The sequence below is a fragment of the Bemisia tabaci genome, chromosome 6, assembly GCF_918797505.1.
Source record: "Bemisia tabaci chromosome 6, PGI_BMITA_v3".
In the NCBI taxonomy this organism is placed as follows: Eukaryota; Metazoa; Arthropoda; class Insecta; order Hemiptera; family Aleyrodidae; genus Bemisia; species Bemisia tabaci.
The window spans coordinates 39,793,826-39,805,369 of NC_092798.1; the positions used below are offsets into that span (position 1 = coordinate 39,793,826).

The following is an 11,544-nucleotide window of genomic DNA, read 5'->3' on the forward strand; positions in this document are numbered from 1 at the left end:
ATGCCATTGTATTATATTGTATTTATAATACCCAACAAAAGAAAAAAAAGAAAGTAGCACTGTGTCACATCGAAGAGCGGAAGGATGAGGAGAGCTATGCTGAAAAGCAAAGAAAATTGCGCTCAATTTTTTAAGATGGTCTTACAAATGCCGCGAACAGTGAGTGCCCAAGCGCAACTTTTTAAACTGACTATGAGGAAGTGCACATGTCACCCCAGGCTCGACTGATGTGTGCTGTATCAACAAAAACATTAAAACAGGAGCAGCTACATAAATATTTATCCCAGTTCGAACGTCAAGCAACGAATTAATTGACATCCTGATCGACCCGACAGGGTGGTCTTAGTTAGCCGAGTTCACACAGTGTTAATCCTGATTTGAAATCACAACAAAATGATTTTTATCAAGTTTTTCACAGTGTTCACCATTTGTCAGTTCTGCTTAACGTCGTGTATTTGCCAGCTTTTGACAATATCAACGACGAACTACGATTACGATGGGAATAGGATGGCGCCGATTATTCTAGGTAAGCTTGCATAACCTTCGATGAATTCTTGACAACGTTCGGCGTTTGGATATAGGTAGGTAGTTGACTTGCGGACCTTAATGCGAAGATAAATAAAAAACTAATCCACAATGAAATTAAGAAAACAAGTACCTTTTTGGATTACCTAGATTTTGGAAACTAAAATTAGTTTCCAATGTTGCGAACTTACCTACCGCCCCCTATTTTATTAACGCAGGTTTATCAGTCAGTTCTATCTGATTCGTGACATTTTGAATTATTCAAAATATTCTTTTCCAATACCTTGTAAAAAATATTCAATAGTATTAGTTTGAAAAAATATATGTTAAATTGAAAATTTCAAAATACTATACTTAGTTTGTTCATCGATATGTATGGGTTGTTTAACCTAACGGAAATAAGAGGAACAAAAATACTAAGCGAGGTAATTTTTGAAATTCTGAATTATACTCGTCCTTATAAAAACTACATACCTAGTGACTGTCCTGTAAAAAATAATCGTTAGCGACAGCCAAGAATCGAGTAATGCCATTAAACCCCTGCATTCAATAAATCTCAGCGAGCGTTTCAGGTGTAAAAGTTTTAAACCAGAAGTCTTTCGGTCAATTGGACTGCATTTTGCAATTTGAAACTATGAATTCCGGCCCGGTTTAAATACAACGTATGTGCTATTAGTTTCCCTGTGCACATAAGTGTTTTTCCAGATGAGCCAGAATTTATAGGTCCAAATTGCGAAATGCAATCCAATTAGTTCCTCCGATGCTCGAGGGCGCAATGTTCAGGACGTATAGGAAATAGTAGCAATACTGTTTGAAGGCGTTACAAAAATGACCAATTCTGATGTTTTTAGTGCACGGTGTGACAAAAAGCCAAATCATGGGCAAGTACAGCTCACCAGGGCCTCTCAAGTGTCCAGTATCTAATGGCTGGGAACACTTATGGATGAACGTTGATATAGCTTTCTCTGGTACTCATTATCAAAAATGCTGGGTAACATAATATTAACATTTGTTACTATCGTAAGTTGACTAAGATTTGATACGAATATGTGTGATTGAGATGCGATTTCACAAGTCGTGGGCTATTTTCAAAATTTTTGCACCTATTTTATGGGTAAAATTCTAACAGGGTATGATTTTAAGTCTATAGATTTGACTAACGTAAGCGTATTACGATACTTTTGACTATATTATGTGTGTGGGGAGAAGAAAAAGGAGCTACTAGCATTTCAGTGTTCCTGAGATCGTGCAACTTCTATTTCCAATCTATGAACTTCAGGCGAATATAACCAAAAAATCTAATGTTACATTTTTAATGTAACTAACATTTCCCAAGTGCACCGACAGAAATTATTTGAATTTGCAGAGTTTTCTCGCAAAGATTTAAAGGCGTTGAGCACACCGCATAGTCGCAGTGCTTTTTTTTTTTTTTTTTTTTTTTTTTTTTTTTTTTTTTTTTTTTTTTTTGTAAAATGCTGTAGGCACTTTGAGGCCGAAGGTTTTTTTTGTCGAAACGTAGGCCTCAATAATAAATCTACAAGTGAACCTAATCCTCTCGCAGGAAAACTTTTCTAACATACCTGACTACATTGTGTTACAGAGATAGACTTTAAACACATAAGATCGAAATTATGATATTTCTTTCAGCCAAAAATAGCACGCTCTTAGGTGGCAATCATACCGGGCCGTGGAAAGATCTTGATTCGAATGAAATGCTCTAGGAGCGTTACCCGTAATTTCGGGATGAAAAATCAAATTTCAACAAAAAAAAACGTTGATCCATAAAAAAAGAAATCCGATTTTACGTTGTCACGTAAACGATTTGCTTGAAACGTGCAGATTTTCAAAAGGGAAAAGAGACCTCAATGTAACGCACAATGGGTCCGAAGAGGGGTTCAGGTTCAGGTTTAGATTTTTTAATTTCACTATTTATTCTTACAGGTTTTCAGGCTAACACATCCAACTAGACTTTGTTTCAGAGATAGGCTAAAAACACGTAAGATCCATATTTTTATATTTTTTCGGCCAACGATGGCGCACGGTCATGGGTGAAAATGCCGCTTGGACATGAGCAGGTTTTGATCTGAATGAAAAGTTTCTCAGTGACGCTTAATGTATTAATTTCAAGGATTTATCAAATTCAAACAAGCAAACATGTTGATGCGTAAACGGAAAATCTGATTTTACACTATGAGGCGTGAATGATTTGCTCACAATTGTTGATTACTTATAAAGTTTGAAATAGGTGAAAAAAACCTCTGTCGTACACAAAATCTGCCAGAAACCGTTAATGGGCCGAAATTCAACGAAATATTTTTAGGTTTGAAATATCAGTAAAAATACAATTATTTCTAATTTCCAAGATTAGTATTTTATTTTAAATTATTTACTGATTGAAGTCATCGACTTTTCTAATTGTATTTATAATGTTTGATCCCTTGGTTTTAGTCTTATTCTTTATTCTGTAAGTAGCACAGACTGCACAAGCTGCACTAAATTGCAATTATGGGATAAAATTATTGCCTCTGCAGCGTTAGTTGTGAATGTTGCCTATCTACTAATGGAAGGGGCCCCTGGTGTTGAATTTAATTTCAATAAATTGCAGCTTTTCTTTGCATCGCAAATTACCTATCTTGGCAATGGAACTCATTCTACTAATTATTTTACGCAATTATTGGCATCTTTTCACCAAATAATGTAAAAATATTGCAATTGTATGGCAAACAATTGCAATTATTTTGCATTTAATTGGCAACTTTATTTCAATTTTTTTTCGCGATGCACTGTGTTGCTCAGACGCAGTGGATTGAGTCAACTAGAGAGGTCGGACATGACATTTTTGACTAGAACTGCCAATTTTGATGTTTATTTTGTCACATTTTGGATTGTTAGGAGTGCCTCTACCAGGAAAATTCACGAAAAATCAATAGAACCACTTTTAGGACCTCAAATTTTTGTAAAAACGGAGTTAGAAACGGAGTTATGAGCGTTTAAAGTTTTCGAATTTTGTCCGACCTTTCCTATTGACTCGATCCACTGTGAGGCGAGACCGAGCCATATGAATATGAGTTTAGATTTCTTAATTTCGCTTTTTTTTCTTTCAGGCATACAGGTTGAAATTACTGTATGATCGATCCAGACACAAGTGTACCAATCAAGTTGGCGTCCAAACGAGAGTCGAAGGCTCGTTTGGCAGCCTAGGGGCGAGTGATTTTGTGACGGATAATTTTGCAGCGAGGCTCCTTCCTGACTTTCAATACTTCCACAAATTTATTACAGCATTCGAGATGAGAGGTTACACTAAAGATTTCAGTCTAAAATTGGCTCCATATGACTGGCGCTACGCTCCCCGTAAGTTGAGACCGCACACTATTTCAACTAATGTAGAAGACAAGCATGGCAACTTTACTCGTTGACTTTTGTTGTTTGTTTATCTTCCTGAATTTTTACCGGATAAAATTAAATTTTCCCCCTTTCCGCTTTTTTTTATTCAATATTGCATTGAGTCTGTAGATGAGGAAGACTGAGAGTAATAAGCTATTTGAACATTTGAAGTAAAACTTCAAATTTGAAACTGCCGTTGTCAGATTTTGTAGAGAGTTCTTCCTGAAATATCATAATATATTTTGTTGAATGTTTTCAATTTTGTCATTACCATAAACTCTCTCTCTCTCTCACTGGGGGGAAAAAAACACATTGGATCTAGAGTCCAGACTCTTAAAAACATCGACAGGAAAAAGAACTCTTAATTCAATCAGGCTTAAATCAAGAACCAAGCCTCCGAATTTAAGCGGATTTCGTTTTGATTCAAGCAAAAATCCGATTGACTCATAAGAGTATTTTTTCTTGTCAATGTTTTCAAGAGTCCGGACTCTAGATCCAATGTGTTTTTTGCTTCTAGTGCTCTCTTGTTACCTTGGTAACCATAAAACTCATAACTCACTGGTTCAATCGGACGTATTTCTATCAAACGGAACTATGTGCACCAAAACATGAGCCCTGAGACCCTCAACGATATGTGCATGACAGGGCTCACGTCATAATGCACGTTATAGTTCCGTTTGATAGAAATACGTCCAATCGTGTGATCACTTCATTTCGCATGTCTCTGCTGTAATTTGACCAGCACAAATTGGGGAGACTGGGTACTACACACGATTGACGCGGCTGATCGAGCAAACAGCCACACAAACTGGACGAAAAGTGGCCCTCGTGGCTCACAGCATGGGAGGACTCGTTCTTGCCTATTTCCTCAACCAAAAACCTCAGGCCTGGAAGAACCAATACATTCAGGTGCTCATCACCTCCGGCACTCCGTGGCTGGGAAGTGCCGAGGCCTTGAATAAATACATCGAAGGTACGATAAAGTAAGGTTTCGTGACTCTGAAAACCTTTAAAATGTTTGATATTTTGTCGTTCCTTTCACGAAGGAACGTAACTCCATTTCACTTTTGTCAAATTTTCCCCGAAAAAAATACTTCTCAACCAGGAGATAATTGGGAACTAGGGGGCTATGCTCCTTCCTTGCTAATTCCTTCCTTGAGAGCAATTTTACTTTCTTTGAAATCTGCTTAAATGACCACAGAGCAGATAAGAATACATTTAATTTTCTATTTATAAAGATGAAAAATACATCACGAGAGAAATCAACAAAAAGGTGTATGAAAGTAGAAAAATTAAAGTAACTAATCCAACCGAACTTCAATTTGTTTTCCTGTTCTAGTTGAAGCAAGAGCCTGTCAGCTGAAAAAGAAAAACTTTATCACCGACACCTTAGTTGAGAGGGTTATTTTTAAGATCTCACATATCATACCAACATTAGAGTAATGTCCTTTTTCTTGGCTATTTAATCAAATAGGCGAAGACTACGGAGCTCCGACAATTGATAAGTCAGTCATACTAACTCTCTCACAGTCATTTCAGTCTCTTGCATATCTGTTACCACAAGAGGAAGCATTCGCAAAAACAGTTCTGGTTGAATGGGTGCCGAAAGGGAGAAAATACACTGCCCAAAATTATCAGCAGTTTTTCCAGTAAGTAAGCACCGATTGTCTTAGATTAAAGGTCCCCAAGACAATATTGTCTACTGAAGAACCCAATTGCATTTTAAGTTGGATTAAAGTGATGGTATCATCCAGATGAGTGGCCGATTTGAGAGAGTCCTCTAGTTAAAATATTACTTATCAGTATCACGTCATTTTTAACCGGAGACGTGATCGTTTGAGGCAAGTCAATGCAAATATATTTTCTGCGATTTTAAAAGATATTTAATCGAATCGAGGTCGAACTGATCGCAAAGGCGGTATACTACGTATACGCGCCAAAACCATTAAGTGAACGTGCCGGAGAGGGAGGGATGCATCAGACGCGTTTACCTGCTCGTGTTGGATGCATTATTTCAAAAGTTGCAAAATTTCACGGAACTTGACGCGAAAGTTGAGTTCCGTAAACCTATCTCTGTATGGACAGGGTCCTCCATTTATAAGAAATGAACCAAAAAATTATGGAAGAACAAACATAAATGTGGTTTAATAATTTTAACTTCCGCCGCTGCGCCGCCGCCGCGCTGATCGTACTGTGTTTGGCGCAATGCGTGAAGTATTCCTGCAGTCTTGTAGGCGCTATGCGTTATTCACGCCAACCGCTCCTGACCGCACTGTGTTTGACGCAATGCGTGAAGTATTCATGCAGTCTTGTAGGCGCTAATATGTGTTACATGCTGACCGCCGCGCCGCGCCGAGGGCTTGTCCTTTTCATTTCAAGTCCTCGTCATCATTCCTCTCTGCGCTGAGCTCCAGGCCAAATTGCGAGTTTAGTTCCTCTCTTAACTCGACTAATTAAATATACTGTCTCTTGTATCACCGAAAAACGACAACATTAGAAATTACTATATACTCTTAGGAAAAAGATATTTTGTTTCTTTTTCTTATTGATAATTTTTTTTTCCTAAATCCGATTTTTTTTATACGTACATTTAAAAAATTGCTAAATTTGCCGCCCCCTAAATTTGCCGCTATGGGCCGCGGCCCATGTGGCCACCCCCTTTATCCGGCCCTGTAGATTGGAAAGATGATTGGAAATTATTAAGCGTTTTCTTCTTACTTTCAATAAATAGAAGAAACATATTCCTGAAAATCTCCGCGCTACACGGAGAAAGAAACTTCGTGCGTGGGACCCGAAGTTAAGGTCATATGGATCTCTGAAGTTTTTTGATCATGCATCCAAAAACTTGGGGTCGAGCTGCCGAAGTTCGGATCAAACATCGGGTCACTTCGGTATGTACCAGAGTACTTCAGATGTGTGACCCGAACCCCTCTGTATATTTCGAAGTACTTCAGATGCCTGACCCGAACTTCGGCAGCTGGACCTCAAGTTTTCAGATACGTAATCCGAAAACGTCAGAGATCCATATGACCTCAACTTCGGGTCCCACGCACGAAGTTTTTTCTTTGTAAAAGCAACGAAGGTAACTTTGACGTGGCCCAAGGACTAGGCGTGAATGATCCACTATCGATATTCCCCCATTTGAATCTATGGTAAAGAATCGATTATTGAGGTGTTCGTTGCGAACACCTCGTTTATCGATCCTTTTCCATATAGGTTAAAATGGCAGATTACTCGATCTATCGCTAAAGATCTAAGACTAAGACGTAGACTAAAGTCCAGCAAGGTCCTGCGAAGAAAGAAAGATGAAGCTTTTCACTATTTATTCCCGGATAGAAGCTCTATTCATCTACATCACACTAAGCCATTTTTCAGGGATGCTGGATTTATAGACGGATACTTGATGCGACAAGATCTCCGCCATCTGTACCCTGTCCCGTTGAATCGATTGGGGGTGAAATACGTTTGCACGTGGGCCAATTCCTCCAAGATTGAAACTCCCATTACGTGAGTAATATTCCAATTTTTTCTGGGTTCAAGTCATTAATTCATGGTCAGATGATAATTTGTATTAATCTCAATACAAAGAAGCGGACGCACATCAAACTGAAACGGAAAAAGAGAGGTTTGTTTAATCCTCACATAAGACTAGAAGTCTTGACAGATGCGTTCTGGAAGGGGGTCTGACGACTCTCCACTCGATTATTGCTCTCTCTCAAAAAATGCCACCAGCCACCTCACCGGGCATTAATGTACGAAGCATAGTATTACATTTTCTCTAGGCGATTTTTTTTCATAAACATTTCTAGAATTTTTGAATGAAGGATGCTGGATGTTCATCAGGCATTTTGATGCCCGGAATTTCAAAAATTAACTTGACGGAACTGAAAAGTCGATAAAATCCGCCCAATTCCATTTTCATGCTGTAATGACGGAGATTTCAAACTCTATAAAGAAAAAAAAAAAAAAATAAAAACAGTTGACATTGCCTCCAATAGACCTGTAATATCGCCTTCAACTGACCGTTCAAAAAGGTTCCTTTAAGCCTACGGCCCAATAAACGAAACGTTAGGCTAAAAGGAGCCACAGTTAGTGAAATCTTTTGATTAAAATTTATTTTCATGAATAAAATACTGTGTGGCGGCAAGTCGTCCGCTTCGCCAATCAGCACAGCTCATTGGCTACAGCTCGCAACAGCATAGAGTACATAGAGCGTAATGTAAGTGGCGCCACTTTTAAGCATTTTCAGGTCGAATTCCGAGACTGTGTCACTCGATACATGATCGATTGTTTGCGATACACGGGTACATCCGATGTAAACAGACACATCGCCACGTCGCAATTGTATCAGTGACCTGAACTCGGCGCACAGCTCGGAACTCGTCGAGCAGAACATGGCGCCAGCTCTCCCATTTACATTACGACTCTATGTACTCTATGCGCAACAGTTGCAGCGCCATGCGGCCGGCTCGCCCTTTCAAACGGCTCTCTTAAGGCCACTATACACGATAGAGCTCCTCATTGCTTAGTCCATAACTGAATTTCAAAAAATTTTACAGACCGTTTTCCTTTGAGATTTCAGGTATCGGATAAAATCAGACAAGTTGACCGACACGAGTGACTACGAAAAGGTCAACACGGTGGGTGACGCAGTGGTTCCGCTGAAGAGTCTACGATATTGCGAAAAGTTCCCTCATGCCATAGTAAAAGGTTTTCAAGGCCACTCGCACACTGGCCTCATCAAATCTGATGAGTTCTTTGACTACGTGAGCTCAGTTGTCTCTCAAGCTCAGCCCGTTGGCGCTCAAGCTCAGCCTGGTGGCTCTCAAGGTCGGCCTGGTCGCGCTCAAGGTCAACCTGGAGGATCTCAAGGTCAACCTGGAGGATCTCAAGTCAACCTGGTGGATCTCAAGCTCAGCCCAGTGGCATTTCGACCCGAGGCTGAATGATCCTTGATAACATCTTAATCCATAAAGACTGATTTCGATCTCTTCAGCTCAAAGGGGTGCATATCAGGAACTTGACCAGCGAGTTGATCATTGAACTGACAGAAAAAGCGATAGTTATAGGAGACAAAGTAAAAATATAACGATCCTATTGGTTGTGATTGTAGGTTCTTATATACTGAGGGGGAAAATGATGGACCATGCTATACTGCCGTGCTAAGGAGAAACGCCGTATGAACCTTCAGGCGTTGCCAAATTTCCTTTCATAAAACACGAATTCCCTGGTAAATTTATGAATATCTTTTCTCCAAATTTTCAGATAATTTAGTTCGAAATTTTACGTAAAGGTTCTGACAATTTAAAGGAAAAATGTTCATAACAATCCTCAAAAATGGAAATTTTATCGGAGGAAATTTGGCAACTCTCGAATGTTCGTACGGCGTTCTTCCTTTAGCACGGCAGTATAGGATCTCTTTTTAACCATACCCGATTTCACCAATAGGAGCGCTCCATTTTCCCTTTGTCTCCTTGGTCTATCTTTTTATCAATCAGTTTCAATAATCAACCCGCAGAAAAAGTAAAGACTGAGACCCTCCACCACTCCACCAGTTTCTTGGCAATAAATGAGCACTTCTAATTTCGGGGTGCCATTTCTCAACCTTCAATATTGTCCTCTTGCTGGTATTTCAGTGACATGTTGAGCAGCTTATTTATCTTATAGGTCTTTTATAAAAGCTCAACGCACGGTTCAACGGCTAGCAAGAGGGTAAAATAAGTGTTGCTATCCACACAAGGAAATGTTGATACCGTGAAATTGCGAGTGTCCACCATTATTATTTGACTATTCCATCCCCTGATAAAAATTGGCAGTAGCATCTGTGTTCCAAAATACCATAGACCCACAGCCGGCTGTAAGATTTCCAATAGCTTCTATAGCCGGCTACACAATTTCTTATAGCTTTTTATTGCCGATGGCGACTAAGCAACAGCCAGGCGATTAAGTGTATGCTAAACGTTACTAATTATACGGATGCTAGGACTTAGTGAGTTTTTGAACTACTGCTCTCTTTTTGGGCCGTAGTATCTTGAATTATTTTGCGAGGAAAGCTCCGTACTTTTGATGGATGCCTGCCATTCCTAATGTATTAGAGCGCCTTCAGTTTTGTATGATACTGTGCAATACATCTGGTGTGAAATAGTTGCTTCAAGCGCCGTGGCACGCTGCGGCGCGGCAGGCGGGCAGCCAGCGCGAAACGCGCACTGGCGCCTACAAACCTAACAGGGATACTTCACGCGTTGCGCAATGCGTGAAGTATCTCTGTTAGGTTTGTAGGCGCCAGTGCGTCGCCGCTCCGCTTTGTGTTAGGCTCTAATATTTAATCTGGCGGAGTCAGCGTTATTAAACTCAGGATTTTGAAATGTTTGCACATCCTGTATGGATTATTCTCATTTTAATTGAAAAAAAAAAATATGTTTAAAAGAAAATATAATGTGCGTTTTGTAAATATTAAGGTAGTTCGTATCAAACTTAATGATTTCCAAAGCACACGAATTTCTGTATAATTTCTTATAGCCTTTTATAATCGATGGCGAAAAAGCAACAGCCAGGTGAGAAAGTGTAACGCCCGGCGATAGGAACTTTAGCCCGACTGCATAATTTTTTATCGCTTCGCATAGCCCGGCCGTATGATTTTCTCCGCATTCTACAGCCAGCTATATGATTTTCTGTAGCCTTCTTTAGTCAGCTATAAGAATTCCTATGGTATTTTGAAACGCAGCTCTTATCGCCAATTTTTACTAGGGTCAATTCACCAGTAGTGGTGGGCCTCTATTGCTTTTGAACTTGACGGTTGATAAATTGAAGGGTCATGTGAAACGTAATGAAATGTCTATTTGGAAATTGCACTTTTGATTTTGAAACATCTTGTAAAAACTGAACTTGCCGAGTTTTAATTTCAAACCTATATTGTGAAGAAATCGTTTAAGTACAGCAAACTCCATGGCAATTAATTTATTTTTAAATGGCTTAATCAAACTGCACTACGTGCGGTAAATTTCGACTGAAATGCTTTTCTGTTACAAAGTTTCGCCATGTAAATATACCAATAATTTTATAAACAAAATGAAGCTTTGAATCATTATTGACTACCTCATTAAGTAATACCACTTACAATTCAAATTTCTGGCTTTCAGCTGATGAGTTCAGACTCAGCTTAACTTTTGTCTATCCATTAACTCCTTGGTCTATATCTTCATCTATAGCTATAACTATCAATTTGAATTATAAGCTCGCAGGTGCGTCAATTCTGCGCCAAGGAAAAACGCCGTGCAATCCCTACAAGAGTTAGCACATCTCTTCTTTTAAAGTACGAATTTTCTTGAAAACTTTCAACATTCTTAATGTCTTGTTCCAATCATTCAGAAAATTTCAGGGCTATTGAAAGGCAGTACGAATTTAAGCAATCTGATACATGTTTCTTAACCAGAATTTCACGTAAAACACGATTCACACAACGAAAATTACTATAAATCCAACTCTTAACAAAGATATTAACGTTTTTATTACACATTGGTTACGAGGAATTTGAACTGCCCGCTCAGAAGGAACTCAAAGCTCTCCGTAAGTCAAATCAAGCACAACAACGGTTTCAGCAACCTTCTCAATCGAGCAATGCTCATTTCCCACCAT

At 39.1% G+C, this 11,544-nt stretch overlaps 1 protein-coding gene across 3 annotated transcripts; it reads left to right on the forward strand.

The window, feature by feature from the left end:
- Positions 1 to 269: 269 nt before the first annotated feature.
- LOC109036505 (lysosomal phospholipase A and acyltransferase) lies at positions 270 to 10,978 on the forward strand. 3 transcript variants are annotated; one of them, XM_019050770.2, is made up of 7 exons: positions 270 to 526; positions 1,377 to 1,516; positions 3,630 to 3,876; positions 4,652 to 4,882; positions 5,384 to 5,558; positions 7,285 to 7,416; positions 8,492 to 10,978. In XM_019050770.2, the coding sequence occupies exons 1-7, from the start codon at positions 394 to 396 to the stop codon at positions 8,856 to 8,858; spliced, it is 1,425 nt and encodes a 474-aa protein (XP_018906315.2). In that variant the 5' UTR covers positions 270 to 393; the 3' UTR covers positions 8,859 to 10,978. The 3 variants fall into 3 exon arrangements, with proteins under 3 accessions (XP_018906315.2, XP_072157553.1, XP_072157552.1); XM_072301451.1 differs by having other exon boundaries at positions 332 to 581; XM_072301452.1 differs by lacking the exon at positions 4,652 to 4,882.
- Positions 10,979 to 11,544: the final 566 nt, after the last annotated feature.